The sequence below is a fragment of the Mytilus californianus genome, unplaced genomic scaffold (genome assembly GCF_021869535.1).
Source record: "Mytilus californianus isolate M0D057914Y unplaced genomic scaffold, xbMytCali1.0.p SCAF_20, whole genome shotgun sequence".
Lineage (NCBI taxonomy): Eukaryota > Metazoa > Mollusca > Bivalvia > Mytilida > Mytilidae > Mytilus > Mytilus californianus.
Genome location: NW_026262669.1, coordinates 2,595,347 through 2,617,904, shown reverse-complemented (window position 1 = coordinate 2,617,904; position 22,558 = coordinate 2,595,347). Strand labels below are relative to the sequence as shown.

Sequence of the window (22,558 nt, the reverse complement as noted above, 5' to 3'; positions counted from 1 at the left end):
GATATATTGTTCCAAGTTAAAAAATAAGCTTAAAGTTGAAAACAATACTGATATTCTGGCCCAGACCATATGGTTAAATCCAAACATCAAAATAGATGGCAAGGTGTTTTTAAGTTCAAATATATTGAAAATTGTATATTCTTTATTAATGATCTGGTGTCAGATAATAATACATTATTATCATGTGATGTATTTAAATAAAAGTATAATATCAATACTAATTTTGTAGAGTTTTATGGTATTTTAAGTGCTATTCCAAATAGATGGAAAAGTATGATAGAAGGTAGTTCAAAACTAGATATTATTGAAAATAAATTAATAGATAAAGTTAAAAAGGAACCAGAATCTTGTAAATTTTTCTATAAATTATTATTGGAGGACAATAAAGTGTTATCTTTATCTTCCCGTAAAAAATGGGAAATAGATTTAAATATGCATATTGAAGATAAGAAATGCTATTTATTCCATTAAAACCAGAAATTCTTTTTAACACAACTTTCAATTTGAGATTGTTCATAGGATTCTACAAGTTAATTCATTTTATTGAAATGTAAATTAAACTAAACTGAACTATATACATTTTGTTCACAAATTAAAGAAAATGATTTTCACATTTTTTGGAAATGCAATGTTACACAAAACTTCTGGCTATCCATTATTGACTGGATTAAAAATTATGGCATTCTCCTGCCTTTGAGTACAAAAGAAGTCATTTCAGGTGTGTCTGAGGATTCTATCAACAGTAAAACAGTTAATAATATTTTGTTGTATTCAAATAGTATATATACAAATGTAGATGTAAAAACATATCCCCACTAAATACAGAAAAAAAAAGCGTTTTGGAAGCATGAAAGTAAATATATTGCACGTACCTTTGTCACGTGTTCACGTACGTACGGCTACCTTGTCTATCTCGGATATGGGGGAAGGAGTAGCAGACAAGTATACATTTTGGAAACTCTTTAAACATTTTGTTTAACTTATACTAAAACATTGTTTTACTTAAAAAAAAAGATCAATAAGTGTGACTTTTATATTTGAGGAATCTAAGAATGTCATTTTTTATATTCGATTGTATCTCATATTAATAGCACCATGTTCTTGATAAACAAACACAGCATGATACATATTAGAAGGCTTTTCCCTAGAATTAATACGCCTATGTTTTCAAATCAAGTAAGAAGGAGTATTTACCTAGATTATCACAAACATCCAATTGAACGTCGATTAAAAGTTCTGAAAAAAACATGTGCAGGTTAGCAGAGCCAAAGCCTGTTTAGCTATATGGTATTGGTTTTGTTCATTTTTGAATGCCTTTAGATAACCTGTATTTTTTAACATACTTGTCTCCTCTGATATGTACATTATCAGTCAACACATGCATGTGCTTGGCGATAAATACAGCAAACTTAAATGACAGTAAAACGATCACATAAGCAACAAATCCAAACAATGAAACATTAGATACACATCGTAATCGTAATCCTGAGTTAAACATGCATCTCTCTCACTTTGTTCTTAATTTGGTCTTCTATATTTCATGAAATGGGTTAATACAAGAATATGACATCTTTAAAACTAAAAGCTAACAGTTTGAAACTCATAAACAATTTAACGAATTAGATATTTCTTCTGAGGAGTCTACATACAAAAAAATTCTGGTGGGTATTGTTTTTTCTTCAGATTATGTTAAGACCCTCATTGACTATGACAAGAATATGTTATTTGATATGAATAAGTGAAACGCCTAACATATCCCCCGTTGTAATGTTCTGTATTTGCAGCATTGTGTTAGCTAGTTAGGAATGTCAACTTTAGAATGTAGTTGTACTTGTTAACACTTTTGAACCATTTCATATGTGTGCCTTCTGTCGGTTATAATACTAGAAGCCATGGTCACTCACATCACTAGTACATGTATAATTACTATTACTGAGTCGGTATTTTTACCTTTGAACTGTCGGTGATATTAGATACTATCTCTAAATGAGATTTATTTAGTGTTATGTTATCCCAGTCTTTCTATAAGAATCGTTGAGTAGTGTTTTACAACCTTTGCATTTTAGTCTGTTATTTGTTTGCTGAATTAGCTGTGTCTTTATGTTTTAGCTTAACAATTGCCGATGGTCACGATACTAATGTATCATGTTTATAACACAAAAGGAAACGTTAATGAACAGATATATGCTAAATCTTATACCATCATTTACATATTAAAAATGTTAATATAAAGATTACCTTGTTCCTATATAGCCATAATTATGATTTGTACGATCAGAAACTCATTTCATAGTGATTTTCCGAAAATATAAATCATAAATATATTTCATAATTATTTCAAGAAATGAAAAAAATCATTCAATTTTGACACGATAAAAACATTGTTTCTATAGGAACTAAAAGAGACATTTTTGAAACACTTTTGACCTTGGTCTTTTTGTGAATAAAGTTTTTACAACAAAAGTACACGTTTCAAAAATAGCAAATATAGGTTTTGTTTTTTATTAATGATTTAGCAACTACGTGTGTTATATGTAATGGGTACTACTTAACAATAACTGTTAGATACACAGTATAATTATTTAAAAAGCAAAATTGTTTCCATACATAATATATATAGAATTTCAAATGTATATAGTATTCATGATTATTTCATAAAATTCATTAAAAAAAGAAACAAAACAAATCATGTGTATTTTAACCTGTTTTAAATTCAGTATTTACTATAAAAAATGATTTGACATTTTAAATGTAGTATCTCATCACAGTGTACTTTTTTCAGTTTCCTCTTTATCAATCACCTTGAAATTTATAACTGATTGAGATTGACTGTCTTAGACAAAAAATTGATGTCAAGAATATAGAGTACAGTACACATAAATATTTCGTTATTACAAACTCAATTATATACAGATGAGAATGCACAACTTATTTTATCTCTGATGTGTCATCTTATCATATACAACTACGGGACTAGTAAAACAGGGGCTAACTATACCAATTGAAAATTCAAACGCACATGTTCAAAATAAACTGACAACGCTATTGCATAAAGATGTTATACCACCAAATCATAGTACGTCACATCCGGTTGCATACGAAAAAGGGTCTTGGTTATTTCAAAACAAATTTTGCTCGAATCGCTGTACATGTCGTCTTACATTATACTAGATTTTTCTCAAACTATTGAACTGATTATGACAAAACTTGACAGTAATGCTTGAAATAACCAGTATTACAAAGGGAAAAAGTCACATTCAGTTTATTCAACAAAAAAGTCTTCTTTAGGTGTAATACCACTAAATCATAGTACGTCCGGTTGCATACGAAAAAGGGTCAAAAAAAATATTCCCTTGAATTTGACAGTTGTAAGTAATTCATCCTACATTTCATTGCAGTAAAAGATTTTGGGTCATAAACATATATCTTGGGTATTTCAAAGCACCATTATTTTTGTTTGGGGTTTCTATAGAATATTTTGGAACCTTGATGTTAAATGGTTACTAACGATTGTACACAGGTAAAAAAGAGGTGAATATTTGATTGGTTAGCTTCCAGTGATGGTTATTTTCTTATATACAATGAAATGTTATGTGAATTTTTTTCCATAGTACTAGACAGGATAAAACTTTACTCATGCCAAGTATTTCTTTATTTGAAATAAAGATAAATTCTGCACAAATTTTTGAAGAGTGCAAATTTAACAAAGACTAATATGGGAAAATCAATGGTGGTATTAAACCTAATATGGGAAGATGCATATGCACTTTTGACCTTCTGAGTACTTTCATTTGTTAAAATTTCTTGCTATTTAAATGAAATATTACAAAAACTGAAATATTTTGAGTAGATTGAGTCTCAAAAACACATTTTATGAGAAAATTTCCTTGATATAGGACTCAACCATGATTATTAGTAGACAGAGCTAGATATACTTAGTGTTTTGGGGAGCTGCTTCTCCTTATTTTTTTATATTCTGCTTTAAACGTTCTCCTAAGTAATAATTTAATAAATATATAATCATCAGTAAATGAAATTATTTTTTAAAGCAATAACAACAAATTATTCACTGAAAGAGAAGCTTTATATGTCCTTCTCTGGAACGCGGCTTAAATTCAAGTTTTACGTAAGGAATTATTGAAACCTCCTTGGAGAGAGTTAATTTTTATATGAAGAGTTCATTCAGCTTAAGTACTTCAATTACTCATTTATTTTAAGATTTCTATCATAAATGAGTGAAAGTTACCCCAAAATTTTTATCTATTGGCCTAAAAAGATGAAATTTTGAGGAAATTAGAGGTATACATGGAGCAAAAGAGACCTTATAATGGAGACAATGAGGTCCATAAGTGGTATTTATCATCCTTAAGTCATTTATGTATCGTATTCAACTGTTTGTAGGCAGATGGGATAAATATTTGATACTTTATTGGTCCACACTATATTCTATCATGATGCGGCCTGAATTTGATTTTTCGAAGAAATTTTGCTCGAATCGCTGTACATGTCGTCTTACACTATACTAGATTTTTCTCAAACTATTGAACTGATTATGACAAAACTTGACAGTAATGCTTGAAATAACCAGTATTACAAAGGGAAAAAGTCACATTCAGTTTCTTCAACAAAAAAAGTCTTCTTTAGGTGTAATACCACTAAATCATAGTACGTCCGGTTGCATACGAAAAAGGGTCAGAAAAAATATTCCCTTGAATTTGACAGTTGTAAGTAATTCATCCTACATTTCATTGCAGTAAAAGATTTTGGGTCATAAACATATATCTTGGGTATTTCAAAGCACCATTATTTTTATTTGGGGTTTCTATAGAATATTTTTGGAAACTTGAGGTTACATTGCTACTAAAGCTTGTACACAGGTAAAAAAGAAGTGAACATTTGATTGATTAACTCCCAGTGATGGTTTTGTTCCTATATACAATGAAATGTTATGTGAATTTTTTTATATAGTACGAGACAGGATAAAACTTTACTCATGCCAAGTATTTCTTTATTTAAAACGAAGATAAATTCTGCATAATTTTTTAAAAAGTGCAAATTTAACAAAGACATATATGGGAAAATCAATGGTGGTATTACACCTAATAGACTGACAAAAAGTTTGTGTTTTTGTAAGATGTTTTTTTCTGCCTCGTATTGATCTAATACGTTAAACCCTTTTCAAGTATTGTTATAGTTGGTTTTGATGTTGAACTGTAACACTAATTCCCCTAGGTTACGAAGATGGTTTGGCGCCAACAAACTTTTTCAACGCTGCCATATTCCAACCTTTAGTGAACAAATGATAGCATTGTTACCTTGTTTCACTTCTTTCTTTAAAAAAAAAATATGCTTTTAAAATTTCGAGATATCAAAACCATTTTGATGAAAATTAATAATGCATATTGACTGTTTCATATTTACAGTCCAGGTCCCCATCTTTATTTCCTATTGTCATGTCTAGCCCTTGATCTCAGATACACTTTTTTCATGTAGCATATTCTACTGTATACTTGTTGGAACGATATGATCTGTAACTTACTCAGTAAAAGTTTTTTTTTTCATTAACATATTTCATATGCCATCTTAAGATTTTGCAGATTTTATTTTTGATCAGTTTGTTCTGATATAGTGAAGAAAAAGTTAAATTATTTGAATTGGACTCAAAAAAGATATCGTCTAAAACCTGCATTATAAAAAAAGTTCAACTGCTTATACTTCATTTTTGTTTTTTTTTTAAATAATGAAGTACCTTAAGATAGAAACAAGTCCTAGTTTGCTTACATTATTTCTCCAGTCATAGATGGCCTGGGCACAATTTAAAGATGGTCGGTTTTTGATATTCTCCAACAATGTATTTGATTTAGTCTTGTTTAAATCTTGAACCAATGTTATGTTTGATATCTGGACTTTCGGTCGTACATATTTCGATCATGATTATCGTACTCAGACACAAAAAATACATAACACAATAATGGAATTTTCATTTCAAAAACACACTTTGTACTCCGAGTAGTAGAGAAAGCTTTGTGACCGAGATCCCTGTATAATAATGTGATTGGGTTCTTGTTGCTCAGTCTTTTCTTTTCTATGTTACGTTTTATATCTTTTTCTTGTTCTTTTTTTTTTTGTCTTCTACTTGGCTTTGTATCGTTGATTTTTTTCCATACGATTGATTAATCACACATATGTATTTGAATCGTGTATGAGTGTATGAGGGTAAAGATTTATTTGTAATTGTCCGCCTGTTATTTCGGCATACTAGAATATAACCTTTGGCTTTGTATCCTTGATTATATGTCCATACGATTGATTAATCACACATATATATTTGAATCGTGTATTCGTGATTTTGTTATTCTTACATGTACAAGATTATATTATGGATATACATATTTAACATATTATCTGACCACAAAAACCATTACGCAAGCATTGTGTGTCATGTCTGATAGCACTAAGACATAATAACTAACGGTATCCGTTTTAATAGTTTGTACATCAAAGATGCAAATGACGTTAAAAAACTGTCTTTTATAATATAGTGTGTTCACAAAGGTGAATCAAACAGATAGTTTGAAGGGACATTCATAATATTGTCTTTGTATGTAAATCGTATTACTACCAATGACTTGTGAAAGAATTAGGAATAAATGAGCGCTCAGGTAATCCCACATACACAGACATATCATTTGACAAGGATGAGATTTTGGCGAAGTCCTTCGTGGCTTCAACGAGCATTACATTGAACAACAAATCAGAGGACTGATCTTGTTTGTATTGGATACCTAAGCTTTACAAAATTCTGTACAAACAACGGTACATTGCCGGCTGATCAGCATGTTCCACCAAAGAATTGTCCATTAGATTGACTAAAATACTGTCCGCAGTGAAAGAGGGTCTTTAGAAATACTGTGAAACTGTTTACTCACTGTTGAATTTGGAGGTAGAATTTTTCTACAAATTGTCGGCATTCCTATGGGAACGAACAGTGTGCCTCTCCTTGCCGACCTCTTCTTATTTTCATATGAATCGGAGTTCCTTCAGACACTTGTCAAAAACAAGAAGATTAAAGAAGCCAGATTATTTAATTTCACTTTCAGATATATGGATGATGTTCTTTCCATTAACAATCCGAACTTTTCTGATTGGGTTCTATTTAAATATCCCCCAGAACTAGAAATTAAAGAAACAACAGATATGGCCGCTTCACCCGCCTTATTTTTAGACTTATACCTCAAATTGGACATACACAGTCATCTCAGTACCAGAATTTATGACAAACGAGACGATTTTAATTTTAAAATTATCAATTTCCCCCACCTTAGTAGCAATATACCAACTTCATCTGCATATAAGATATACATTTCCCAACTTATTCGGTAAGCAAGAGCTTGCAGCTCCTACTCAGACTTTGTAAAACGTCACCAGTGTCTTGGCAGACAGTTGATGAACTAGGAGTATGTCAAAGACCGTCTCGTCCTTTTTCTAAAAACGTTCATCGGAAGGTACCAAGACCCTGTTGATAAATATTCCGTATCAACTTCACAAATAGTAGATTATGGTATTAAAGTATAGATTATGCGTACTGACGCTGTTTATTATCTTAATAACTTTTTAAAGTGTTCTTTTATTTGTCTTTATTATATTACTTTTACTGTTAGGTCTGTTTTCTGTGATATACATTTGGCGTGGCTCTGTACTTATGCATCCCGTCATTGTGTTGTTTGTATTATTTTTCATTTTTACTTATGTGCTTTGTCCGTGTGACTTTATATGTTTCTTTGATACATATGACGTGTCTCTGTACTTTAAAGGAGACATGACACGATTTTCAAAAAAAAATTTTTTTTATTTAATTAATAAATATTAGTCTTTAAACATGTTTTGTACGATTTTGCTGGTCAAAACCTGATAAATCAGCATTTTTCTGGTCAAAGAATCAAGCGCTTGTCATTAAGAATGGTTTTTAATTAGATAACGATCACGTGATCGTGCTTCCGTCAGTGGTTACAAGCTGGAAAAATGTCTCTTAACTGGACGATGTCGATACACTATGGACGGTATTGACAGCACTTTTCCTGATAACTGACAAACTATAAAGATATTGTGTGTGAAAAATAACCAAGAACAGGATATTAATTCTTCATGCGAAAAAAATTATCTTATATCTCTACCTGTGTGACGTTTACATTCTGACGTCAAACGCGCGGTTCTTTGCCAGAGTTAATGTTAAAATTACGATTCGGTCCCATTGCTTAACATCTCTCGATCCTTTATGGCTTGATTAGTACAAAAATAAGTAAGCAATGAACGAGGTTGTTAAATATGATATATGTTTTTTTGTGCTTCTTTGTTAGATATTTGTTTGTTTTTGTTGTGATTAAGATTTTGACACGATGTTGACTGCTGTGACCCTATTTTGACATTTTTACCTTTTATGTTTGTTTGTTTTATTCACGCATCTTTGTCAAATTAATCGAATTTGATGCGACTGTCATACAAGTGAGAGGTTTAGCACTATAAAACCAGGTTCAATCCACCATTTTCTACATAAGAAAATGCCTGTACCAAGTCAGGAAATATGACAGTTGTTGTCCATTCGTTTGATGTGTTTGTGCTTTTGATTTTGCCAGTTGATTCGGGACTTTCCGTTTTGAATTTCCCTCGGAGTTCAGTATTTTTGTGATTTAACATTTTATCATGTGGAATCGAACGTTTGACTCATGCCAGTACTCATTAGTAATAGTAATAGTTCGAATTTAAATAGCTGATTCCGATCGTTTTGGTTGACGGTATAAATACCTGAATTACATAACTTTGATGTTATATTTGAGATTGAGGTTATGATTAACGGATTCGCTGACTAAGATGTAGACATCAGGAGTGAGCTTTGGTGAACGCATTAACGAATAACTGCTGAAGGGAGAAAACTGAAAAAAAGAGGATTATTAATTAAAGGTGAAAATATTTTCTTTGTCTTTTTTTAGGAACATACCGTTTGCGATAAGGACGGTTAAAACATAACTATAATGACAGTAAGTTTTGAAAATGTAATTCGGATCAATGATGCTCAAAAGCAAATATTTGAAAAAAAAGACCGTCTCGTCCTTTGTCTAAAAACGTTCATCGGAAGGTACCAAGACCCTGTTGATAAATATTCCGTATCAACTTTTCAAATAATAGATTATGGTCTTAAAGTATAGATTATGCGTACTGACGCTGTTTATTATCTTAATAACGTGTTAAAGTGTTCTTTTATTTGTCTTTATTATATTACTTTTACTGTTAGATCTGTTTTCTGAGATATTCATTTGGCGTGGCTCTGTACTTATGCATCCCGTCATTGTGTTGTTTGTATTATTTTTCATTTTTACTTATGTGCTTTGTCCGTGTGACTTTAAATGTTTCTTTGATACATATGACGTGTCTCTGTACTTCAAAGGAGACATGACACGATTTAAATTTTTTTTTTTTTTTATTAAATTAATAAATATTACTCTTAAAACATGTTTTGTACGATTTTGCTGGTCAAAACCTGATAAATCAGCATTTTTCTGGTCAAAGAATCAAGCGCTTGTCATTAAGAACGATTTTTAATTAGATAACGATCACGTGATCGTGCTTACGTCAGTGGTTACAAGCTGGGAACATATCTCTTATCTGGACGATGTCGATACACTATGGACGGTATTGACAGCACTTTTCCAGATTACTGACAAACTATTAAGACATTGTGTGTGAAAAATAACCAAGAACAGGATATTAATTCTTCATGCGAAGAGTCCAAAAACGACGATTTTTCAGACAATACCGATCGGATTGTTACCACATATATTTGGTTTGTCTGATGAATAAATTTAATAGACCGCTTTCTGCATTTTATCATTTCAATAAAACTACTTTTTAATCATGATTGAAAATATAAATTTCTTATTATTGATGATCAAATTGTTCTTTTTTCTCTCTCTGTTACGGTAATGTTATAATTATGTGTGCGCCAGAAGCAGAAAAAAAAAAACGATAGTAAAAGTCAAATAAGGCGTTCGCAAAGTGTCCGTTTTTATTTTTTTTTTTATTACATAGAGACTTTTAATAGATATAAATTATCACCAAAAGTTATGCTTATAATTTTTTTGGTTAGAAACCATACATCACACAAAGGATTTGTATAGTGAAAAATCCTAGCTTTATCACACTATTTCTGCATTAGGATATTCAATTAACAATTGTATTACTTTCCCCCTTTTATGTAAACAATTCAATTCAATATTTTATTTACGTCTCACCTAATGTATAAACTTACACAATACAAAACATTTATTGAAGGCTGTTGTTTTAGTGAATAAATGTTGACACCTATAGCATACTTGACCAGGTGAAAGGTAAGAAGGCACCTGTAGTGTGATTTAGTGACGTGTTATGTTATTTACCTTTAAAAATCATACATTTCTAAGAAAAACTACCTTATGTTGAAGTAATTAATATATTTATACTACTCTTCTAAAGTATACTATTCCATCCAGACCCTTATAAATCTAACTTCAAGTTTAAGGAATTACACAAAGTAAATTCAAATTCACTTATTTCCACCCCTCTCTTCCAAATATCATTTTGCAATTAATTTGTTTATTGCTACCAGCAAAACGCTTGAGTCCAGGAAAATATTTGCAACACATAATGTTCTTTCAAAATATTTTTTTCTAAAAGGGGTCATTTGAATAAATGTTAGATTTTCAATCGGACTGAGCAGGAAAATAATTACATTTAACATACTTCAGTCTTCGAGAACATGAGGTGTGTATTAGCTGTACTTGGCTTTGATCTGTCTAACAGTATTTGTGCGTTGTCTCTATTGTTTTAACGTTAGTGGTTTCTCTACTTCGTACCGATCTTTTGTGTTTGCGTTAGACTGGTTTGTATAGTTCTTATGAATTGCTGTAAGACCACTGTCACACGTTGGGAGGGGGAGAGGGTACCGTAGGCGCTCACAAACATATACCACCGACACATTTTGAATGTACTTGTCTTAAATCAGGAGCATATAGATCAGTTGTTGTCGTTGATACATGTCTCTCAATTTTTTTCTACGGAAATTATTTTGTTATAAATAAGTTAGTTTTCTCGTTAAAACTGTTTTACATTTTCACGTTGAGACCTTTTATAGCCGAATATACGGTATGGGGTTTTCTCATTATTGGAGGCCGTACGGTAAACGACACTTTCTTCATTTATTATAAAGTTTCCATTTTAAAAAGAAATGTTTTTCATGATCTGAATCTTTACCAACTAAATAGTTGTCAATAATTATATTCGATGTTCAATATAATAAAATTGAAAATGGAAATCGGGAATGTGTCAGAAAAAGAATGTAAAAGACTTATGATTCACATTCTCGTATCATTTCCTTGTTGCTTTGTATGCTTTATGTCTAACAATTTCTTATCAAGTTATAGACTTGCAAGCATACACGAATATTACTTTCCATCTCAAGAGGTCAATTAAAAAATGCATCTGTTATAAACCTTTTTATATCTGCATATTCTTAAAAGCAATACAAATTAGAACTATATACAGGTTGTCTATTAGTTATCAACACGGGTAAGGGTATTTAATTGGTGGTGCATAGGGTATTGTATGGTCGTACTACAGGTATTCATTAAACATATATGATCAGGTAGTTTTACCTGTTTTCTGTACACAACAATAATATATTCCAATCTCACATGTGCCCTCGGCAAAACCAACATCCATGATGTACACAAACAGCGTATGAAGTTATATTGCGTAATCACTATATGTCTTTATCAATCCCCCATGTGGAGTAACACTTGAAGTTTGCAACTTCAAACGAGAACTGAAATTGCGAAACTCAATCATCTGTACCGTACACCTGTGACCTATGATGAACTCATGGCATGGCACCCGAGACCCCAACTCTGGAATTCTTATGAAAGTGGGCGAACAGAAGTGTAGTTTGGGCTTGTTAAAAAGTCCCATCTTTACGCCTTCTAAGTCTGCATGTCATTAAAAAACAGAAAATATCATGTGAATATTCCTTTTAATTATATTGTTGAATCCATCGGCATCACACATAATCATTGTTTGTCACTGTCATGCGTTTTGTTGGATAATAATCGAAACTAAATTTGTGCTGTACCCATATGTCAATATGAATGAATGTAACCACTGACGTAGTAGCCTCGTTCTGAGTGACTTCCGGGATGGAAATATGCATATTTGACAGGTCGATAAATCGTTGCATTAAAATCTCAATAAAATACATGTTTTCCTACATAGTTGACACTTATATTGCTATCGATGTATTTTTGGGGAAAGTTAAGTATAAATGAACATTTTGAAACACAAATTGAAAATCGTGTCATGTCTCCTTTAAACATCTCGCCATTGTGTTATTGATCTATTTTAATTTTTGCATACTTTGAACAAAAACATTATCTTATATCTCTACCTGTGTGACGTTTACATTCTGACGTCAAACACGCGGTTCTACGCCAGAGTTAATGTTAAAATTACGATTCGGTCCCATTGCTTAAAATCTCTCGATCCTTTATGGCTTGATTAATACAAAAATAAATAAGCAATGAACGAGGTTGTTAAATGTGATATATGCTTTTTTGTGCTTCTTTGTTAGATATTTGTTTGTTTTTGTTGTGATTAAGATTGTGACCCGATGTTGACTGTTGTAACCCTATTTTGACATTTGTTATGTTTGTTTGTTTTATTCACGCATTGTTGTCAAGATAACCGAATTTGATGTGACTGTCATACAAGTGAGAGATTTAGCACTATAAAACCAGGTTCAATCCACCATTTTCTACATAAGAAAATGCCTGTACCAAGTCAGGAAATATGACAGTTGTTGTCCATTCGTTTGATGTGTTTGTGCTTTTGATTTTGCCAGTTGATTAGGGACTTTCCGTTTTGAATTTCCCTCGGAGTTCAGTATTTTTGTGATTTAACTTTTTATCATGTGGAATCGAACGTTTGACTCATGCCAGTACTCATTAGTAATAGTAATAGTTCGAATTTAAATAGCTGATTCCGATCGTTTTGGTTGACGGTATAAATACTTGAATTACATAACTTTGATGTTATATTTGAGATTGAGGTTATGATTAACGCTGACTAAGATGTAGACATCAGGAGTGAGCTTTGGTGAACGTATTAACGAATAACTGCCGAAAGGAGAAAACTGAAAAAAAGAGGATTATTAATTAAAGGTGGAAATATTTTCTTTGACTTTTTTTAGGAAACATACCGTTTGCGATAAGGACGGTTACAAAATAACAATAATGACAGTAAGTTTTGAAAATGTAATTCGGATCAATGATGCTCAAAAGCCAATATTTGAAATCGAGATAATTCAAGAATGTTATACAAGTTAAATGACCTCTCCACAATCATGCGTTAAAATAAAATGACAATAAAATACAGAAAAAAAGAAAAGAAATAAACAATTACCAAAAGAGGCGACATCCAAGAAATTATATTTCAGAACTTTCTATGTTATTCTCCTTGGAAGTATAACTAAACAATTACAAATATAAATTGTGGTTTAGTGTCATTTTAAACTAATACAACAAAACCAAAAAGTCATCATTTTTACTTTTCAAAACATGACAATAACAAATTAAACAACAAAATACCAGTTATATTCGATGTTTATTCCAAATAACATGCGATAAATAAATAGTTAAAGTCTATTTTGCATGATTGATTCAAGTTTAATGTGAATATTAACGACAATATAATAGTACGTCAAATGAAGATACCTTCTTATATTCACAACGAGGTACATTTATAACATCAATTATTTTCAGCGATAATACGAGGAAAAGGGACTTTTTTTATTGTATTGACATTGTTTGCAGAATCTTAGATACTTTACTTTTACAATTCAAAGAAATAAATGTGTTTATGTGTTTTCTTTTTAAAATAAAATGTTGGTGACGTGTTGTTTTAGCAATACTATACCCTCTTTCGACATATCGTATTAAACTTATTATATCGATATATATCATAGGATTTTCATATATCATTGAGTTATCATAAGAAATTATAAAGATTTGAATGGTAGCTTAAGATAACTGAAAATTTATTACGTTCACTGTTTATTCTCTCTAACAATGTTTGTTTTTACCGTAGTACACTAATGTTATGTATCACCAATCATAATCAGGAGGATTAATTGATAGAGTTGTGTTTGTTTTACACTCATAACACCTATATCATGCTTGTCCAAGCCGAAACAATGTTATCAAGGATTACAACATGTAGATCTGGCAATTGAAATTTTTTTTTTTTTTTTTTTTTTTTTTTGCATTGGTATGGACATTATTGCCTTTTCATACGATTTAGTCTTTCTGATCCAGCTATATCTGTAGAAATCATGATATTCATACAGAATTGAGAAATTTAAGATATCAAACAACTAAAGCTCAAATATGATATCCCATGGATAGTCTTAATGTAAATTGAATTCATACTTTTAGAAATTCGGAGCAATGTAGCGTTTTTGCATTTTGTGTATAAACATGTCGTTTAGGAAGAGGGGCGAAAGATATTAAAAGGACATTCATACTCATAAATTGTAAATAAACTGACAACGTCATGGCATAAATATCAAGACCAACAAACAAACAACAGTACACAAACAGAACATAGAAATCTAAAGACTGAATCCTACCAAACATTTGGGGTTTTGGTGCTTCGAACGAGTTAGCAGATCCTGCGACTTATGTGGCAGTTATCGTGTTGCTCATTTTAGTACAAACCCGGTGATCAGTTTTAATCAGTATGTCACATCGGCGAAAATCGGACGGGATTGTAATGACGACACCTGGAATATATCCATCGTCACCTGTGAAACAGATATTCCATAAACGGTCAACAGATTTGTGATGGCGTCCGTACCATTTATGAAGGAATATTTTCAACTTCAACAAATTGAACTCTTTATTTAAAAGCTGCCTCGTAAGCAGCAACTATCTATCAAAAAAATCATGGTAGGAATTGTAACCCCGGAATAGCGTATCAACTGAGAGATATATACTCAATATGCAGGTGCTGCTCGTGATGTTGGTTTACCTCTACATGCTTGAAATGTCTACCTGTAAGTATTCCAAGTGAAATAGTGATCTGTTTAAATAAGTTAAAATCTAGTTGTCTGGTTATCTGGTTATTTGTTTGCAATAGAATACAGTATCTAACTAATGAGCGTTTGTCTTTCCTGATGAATGAAAATCAAGAAAACCGGTTCAAAAGTATGAAATTTATAGAATAATATATTCAAATGATGTATGAGTCGGACCACGATATGGAACGAAATTTTATAAAAATATACATGCGTTGAACTGGTGTTATAAAATAAATGAGATGGTTGATCAGAGAAAAATGTGTGTTAATCCGTCTTTACGAAATAATCATCGATGCTTTCTTCTATAAAAATGGACCCGTATTGGAGTGAATTCTGCATATTTTTTTAAAAACAAGGATGAAAATGAAACATGCCTCACCGTAGAACAATTGAGCAGTATGCTGGCGTTTCTCATTGACAACATATTTATTGAATTTAAAGTTAGTGTTTTTCAGCAGGTTGTTGTCATACTTATTAAAAACAACGGTGTACCCATCTTTGCCGACCTTGTTCCTAAGTCATGTGAGTCGGAGTTTCTTCAGACAGTTGTAAAACACAAGAACATCAAACAAGCTAGATCGTTTAATTTTGCATACAGGTATATTGATAAACTGTTCATTAACAAACGAAATTCTTCTGATTTGGTCACATTAATATATCCACCTGAACTAGAGATTTAAGATACCATAGAGCTTCATCCTTCTCATTCCAACTTATGAGTTTGTATGTCCCTTCGGTATCCTTCGCCTCCCTTTTTCTAAACATGTACATCAATCTCGAATTTGATAACAGTCGATTGTGTATTATCAAACAACTTCTGTAATCAGTGTAAGTGCAAACTAATAAAACATGTACAGCCATGTTCTTTAGTATACTTAAGGTATCACTTTAATGACGAACTGTTTATATTGCTTTTTTTTGGGAATCGAATCAAGGATGTTTAAAAAAAAAGTTAACACTTAAGACTGTTTCGTTTTTTATGATCACGTTTCATTAGACAACTACAGACAAGTGAGTAATCAACTAAATGAGAAAGAAACAGAAACATTTCAACCGGAGAACAAATAAGGCACTCATGATGTAAGTGAAGTTTGAAAAATGTGAATATGCAAACTACATTTTATTGAAGAAAATGCGTTATACTGTTATCTTCATTTGGTACCCTACAAAAGAATAAAAATAGCATTAATGATTCAACAGTATTCTTATTACAGGGTGTTTAAATTGTGCACTAGTAAACAACGGAGTCAAGAATTTCGATAATGATTATTTTATAGTGTGTGCGCAAGGCATATGTTGGTAACATAATTAGAAGACAAACATAATCAGAACAAATTTCGGCAAAATATGCTTATTTGTTATTAACAGACAAGTTGTCTCAACTTCATTTTACGTGAGGAGGATGCAGTTTAGATTTCTGTAAAAAAATGAATTATTTTACTAAACCTTTGCAAACAAAAAATAAACAATGTTTTGTCGTTTTAAACACACATCTACTATTTGTCATTTGACGTTATACAAACAACAACGAATCAATCATACAATTTCAGTCATAACTTGTTACATATTCTGAACCATTTTTTAAAGCAACGAAGCAATGTGCTCTTCAAACTGTTCTGTGTTGTTTAAGATACTTTATTACCTTTTCTCTTATATTTTCATATACATTACAGAAATACGTGTATTCGTTTATTCAGGGTAAAGCTGCAATATCATTTGTTTTATCCAGGTGAAATGACATTTTCGATACACACATGTCTTTTGCAAAAGTCAGTATGTTGACGTCCTGTTAGTTAAGGTTAATATGAAAGTCGATGAATACTATCTTATTGGTGTACTCCTAGTGTGTCTTTATTTACAGTTACAGATAAACAACAACATATCATCAAATAATAATATTAATGACATTTCTTTTCTTTTATGTAGAAGAATTTTGGATCTGTGGCACAGATAATAGAAACAAGTTATGCGTACAATTAGAATAGGACATACCTTTCTCGCTTAATAATATGACTTTTTTCCTCCGCCTATTCCACCACCTAATCCTCCGCCTATTCCACCACCTAATCCTCCGCCTATACCACCACCAATTAAAACACCTGCTCCACCACCTACTCCTCCGCCTATTCCACCACCTAATCCTCCGCCTATACCACCACCTATTAAAACACCTGCTCCACCACCTACTCCTCCGCCTATTCCACCAACTATTCCACTACCATATCCACCACCATATCCGTAGCTACGGTTGATTACCCACCATGGGTACCGTTGACAACAGGTATTCCATTGAAATGGGAACAATGGTGTTAGTCTGCATTTTTTGTCCAAAGTAAGCTCCCACTTACGGCAAAGTTTAGGACGACAGGTACAACACCAACGACCAGCTGTTATGTAACATATGAAATATATCGTATATTAATGTTAAGCTCTTTAATGTTTTCATTAGTAAAACTGTTATGTAGCTATTAGATAGCAGGAGTGTAATCTATGAGCTTACGGTACTTTTTAAACGCACCTCATTTATCTTTGTTCACTTTATTTCCTAATATGGAAAAAAAAATATTCGTTGATTGACTATTTAAATTGAAAGTTTAAATTGTATCGCTAGGGATTTACTGCCGCTACCGTAATCTTGAAGATTATTGATTATGTGTTTCTCAGACAACAATAATCGTGTTCCCGTTGTAATAGCCAAAATTAAGTATTAGTTTTTAACGTCCTCGATTAGGTCTCATCCCGCATTTTAGTAACTTAAGTTTTATTCGTTTTTAAGTATCGTATGTTCTCTTAATTTTATGGTATGGTAAATAAAACACTAGTTAGGCATCCTGTATATGGTCAGACAATAACACGTAACAATTTCAAATTAACGTTGTAAATTGCATATTTATTCGTTCTATTGTAAGTTCAGAAATTGCTGCGTTACTTTCTATACTGTATCTATTTTAAAGAATGGACACAAATGCAAGACTAATTACTGCGGTTTCAGTTAATGGTGCATGTAGCTAATGCTATAACATTTTAAAAGGTGACTCTTCTTTTTGCGACTCATTTCCGTTGCAACATTTGCAATGATAAAAACATCGCAAACATTTGTATATTTCCAGTATTTGATTGCTGAACCAAAATGGTATAGTCTTTCGTGATTTTAGCTATGTTAAGTCATTAACAGTGTGTTAATTTCAATAACAATATGTCAATTTGACAACAAAAACGTAGCAAAGCAATTACTAGGCTTCATTACATAGTTTCAAACATATTGTTTAGTGGTTTGGTGTACCGTTAATCTGATTAGACGAACAGGAAAGCATACAACACAATTAGTAAGACAGATGTACCAAATAATTAGATTTAAAACTATATTCAAAACAGGTAACACTAACTTTTGTGACCAATAACATGGAAAATATACATTTAGTTTAAACGATTAATACAATTATCTCGTATATTTCTTTTTCTTAAACATATATATTTTGATAACATATTGGTAGTTGTATAATAAATTTAGATTAAGAACAAAATAACGCATTACATATTATAGGTGTTAAATATGAACAAAAATACATTGAATTGATAAGGGTGTCCTAATCGTTGTTGGTGAAATCTTAATGCAATTAAACTTCTGGTTGAGACCGAATTGATAGAAAAATAGGGAGATGTGGTTTGGTTGTCAATGAGACAACAATCTACCAAAGTTTTTCTGATGTTTTCCTTCATCAGGAACACATATTTAGGAATATATGAACATGATGAAAGCCAACGATGTATACGAACCGAACTAGTTGATGAGATATATCCCCCAAAAAGGACTTAAAAAAAATGACCAAATACATTTTCGTTCAACTAATCTTGATAGATTTATTAACTTAGTTTCTTAATGATTGTCACTAAAGAGATAAATATTAACATGTTCTTACGTCCTCCGACCAAACCTCCATATCCGACGCCACCTCCGATTAAACCACCAACACCTCCACCTACAACAATGCCTGCTCCTCCGCCTCCACCTCCACCTCCTCCGGCTCCCCCTAAAGTAACTACTCCTCCTCCAATTCCGCCTATACCCCCGCCATAGCCACCACTATAACCGCCACTATAACCGTTAGCTCCGTAGACAGTTCCAACAACGGCTACCAACAGTAATGTTAAAACTTCCATGGTTGCTTACTTTGGATTAATTCCACCTGTAATAATAAACCTTTGATCAGTTTTATTTATACCATCACTATTTTGAAAAAAAACAACTATTAACAGTAAAATAGCATTGATATATGATGAATAATTATGTTTTTTATTTGTTTTTTTTTGTGGTTTTAAATTTGATGATTACAGCAAAAATATGACAGAATAGTAATGTGTTGCCGAAACTAAAAAGATGTTTCTCGCTTTTTTATGATGCACTATACGATTTTTTATATGCAATTGTATTCTAATAATCATAAACTACGCATAGCGTAAGATTTAAATCGACCAAACCAGAAAGTAGCAGAGTATTTTTGACAGAAAAGAGTTAACTATAACAACATTTGATAAATTTCATTCTTATCTTTTTCAAAGGAAATGTTGATTTAGATTTCAATAGAATAACAGATATGTAAGGCCCAAAGGAAAGGATAAGAAATTGATACGCAAAATGATCGCTGTCAGGGCTTTTTTAACGTTAACTGTTTAGCTATATTAATGAAATTGTAATCAAAAATTGTTTTTGTGGACAAATGGTAAAATGCTACTGACTTTTCGTGTGAGATATATTGGGATGTTGATTTAATTTTTTTACAGTAACAACAATATATAGTTGTGATTAAATAACAGTTAATGTCGTTTGTATTATGCGAACATGGACGTATTTAACGTTTCAATTGATACATTTAAATGCAAAATATCGAACCGTATGTGTTAGTTAAACTCTACAAATTTGATGTTTACAATGAGGAAATTGTAATCCTTTTTTTTGGGGGGGGTTGTATGATTAGTTGATAGGATTAACAAAGGATATAGCAATAAGATAATGCCAAAGAAGTCTTTAGGACATTTACAATGATACTTGATTAGAATTACACTTTGTCGATGGTTTACTATGTTTGAATTATCATAATTTCTTTATATTAAATCATTAAGAAAATCGATGGTATATTTTTCCCATCAGTACATATATGGCATAAAGTAGATGAAACATATTGTAAAACTGTAAACTGTCAATCCTCCTCTAAATATTTTGTATCTGGGTTTATCTATAGGACTAGTAAAACAGAGGCTAACTATACCAATTGAACATTCAAACGCAAATGTTCAAAATAAACTGACAACGCTATTGCAATAAAAAACCGACAAAAAAGTCTGTGTTTTTGTAAGATGTTTTTTTTTTCTGCTTTGTATCGATCTAATGAGTAAAACCCTTTTCAAATTTTGTTATAGTTTGTTCTGATGTTGAACTATAACACCAATTTCCCAGGATTTCGCAGATTGTTAGGCGCCAACAAACTTTTTCAACACTGCCATATTCTGTTCACAATACTACAACCTTCAGTGAGCAAATGATAGCATTGTTACCTTATTTCACCTCTTTCTTTCACAATTTGTTTATGCTTTAAAAATTTCGAGATATCAAAACCATTTTGATGACATTAATAATAAATATTGACTTTTTTCATATTTACAGTCCAAGTCCCCATCTTTATTTACTATTGCCATGTCTAACCCTTGATCTCAGATACACTTTTTTTCATGTGGCATATTCTACTGTATACATGTACTTGTTGAAACGATATGATCTGTAAGTTACTCAGTAAAAGTTTGCATTTTTTTTTATCTTTTTTCATTAACATATTGCATATGCTATTTTAAGATTTTGCAGATTTTACTTTTGATCAGTTTGTTCTTATACAATAAAGAAAAAGTTGAATTATCTGGATTGGACTCAAAAAAAGATATCGTCTAAAACCTGCATTATAAAAAAAGTTTAACTGCTTATACTTTATGATTTTTTTTAAATAACAAAGTTCTTTAAGTTAGAAAAAAGTCCCAGTTTGCTTTCATTATTTCTCAAGTCATAGATGGCCTGGTCGGTTTTTGATATTTGTCAACAATGTATTTGATTTAGTCTTGCTTAAATCTTGAACCAATGTTACATATTATGTCTGATATCTGGCCTTGTGGTCGTACATTCGATCGTGATTATCGTACACAGACACAAAAATTACATAACACAATAATGGAATTTTCGTTTCAAGAACACACTTTGTACTCCGAGTAGTGGAGAAAGCTTTGTGACCGTGAACCCTGTTTAATTATTTGATGGGGTTCTTTTTGCTCAGTCTTTTGTTTTCTATGTTACGTTTTATATCTTTTTCTTGTTCTTTGTGTTTTTTTTTTTTTCTTCTACTCTGCTTTGTATCGTTGATAATATTTCCATACGATTGATTAATCACACATATGTATTTGAATCGTGTATGAGATTGAAGATTTATTTGTAATTGTCCGCCTGTTTGATCGGCGAACTAGAATATAACACTTAACTTTGTATCCTTGATTATATTTCCATACGATTGATTAATCACACATATGTATTTGAATCGTGTATTCGTGTGATTTGGTTTTTTTTTCTTACAAATACAAGATTGTAACATTAATATACATATTTAGCATATTATCTGACCACAAAAACCATACCGTAAGCATTGTGTGTAATGCCTAATAGCACTAAGACACAATAACTAACGGTATTCGTTTTAATAGTTTGTACATCAAAGATGCAAGTGACGTTAAAAAAATGTCTTTTATAATATAGTGTGTTCACAAAGGTAGATCAAACAGATAGTTTGATAGGACATTTGGTTAAGGTTTTATGGCGCCTACAATGAAAGAGAAAGTAGATATTAAGAGGGCATTTAAGAAAACACAAGTTAAATAATCAACGACAAAAATATAAACGGCGGACGGTAAAAAAAACATCTCATAAAACTAAATTGATTAACACGAACCCATGAACAAGTGTTGGTGTATTTAATTGTCGTGGAGGATAATCTGTTCCCGTTTATCATGTGAAATCGAACTTTTGACGCATGCCAGTAATCATTGGTAATAGTAGTAGTTCGAATTTAAATAGCTGATTCCGATCGTTTCGGTTGACGGTATAATTACTTAAATTACATAACTTTGATGTTATATTTGAGATTGAGGTTATGATTAACGGTTTCGCTGACTAAGTTGTAGACATCAGGAGTTAGCTTTGGTGAACGTATTAACAAATAATTGGCGACAAGAGACAACTGAAAAAAAGGGGATTATTAAATAAAGGTGGACATATTTTTTCTTCGATTTTATTTTAGGAACATACTGATTGCAATAAGGACGGTTAAATCATAACTGTAATGACAATAAGTTTTGAAAATGTAATTC

The 22,558-nt window shown here is 31.4% G+C and overlaps 1 protein-coding gene across 1 annotated transcript; it reads right to left on the bottom strand.

Annotated features, from left to right (window-relative positions):
• Positions 1–16,262: 16,262 nt before the first annotated feature.
• On the bottom strand, positions 16,263–19,342 carry LOC127731696 (uncharacterized). Its single transcript, XM_052240482.1, has 3 exons — positions 19,078–19,342; positions 17,150–17,544; positions 16,263–16,320 (listed from the first exon to the last, which is right to left on the bottom strand). Exons 1-2 carry the CDS (start codon positions 19,316–19,318, stop codon positions 17,159–17,161), a joined length of 627 nt encoding a protein of 208 aa, XP_052096442.1. The 5' UTR covers positions 19,319–19,342; the 3' UTR covers positions 16,263–16,320; positions 17,150–17,158.
• Between the last annotated feature and the right edge of the window lie 3,216 nt (positions 19,343–22,558).

What these genes read in the sequence shown, in the direction of transcription:
- LOC127731696 (XM_052240482.1), bottom strand. Translation starts at nt 19,318, where the DNA reads ATGGAAGTTTTAACATTACTGTTGGTAGCCGTTGTTGGAACTGTCTAC. An exon ending in TGGAGGTTTGGTCGGAGGAC is followed by an intron (nt 17,545 to 19,077) that starts GTAAGAACATGT and finishes GTTACATAACAG; the next exon opens with CTGGTCGTTGGTGTTGTACC.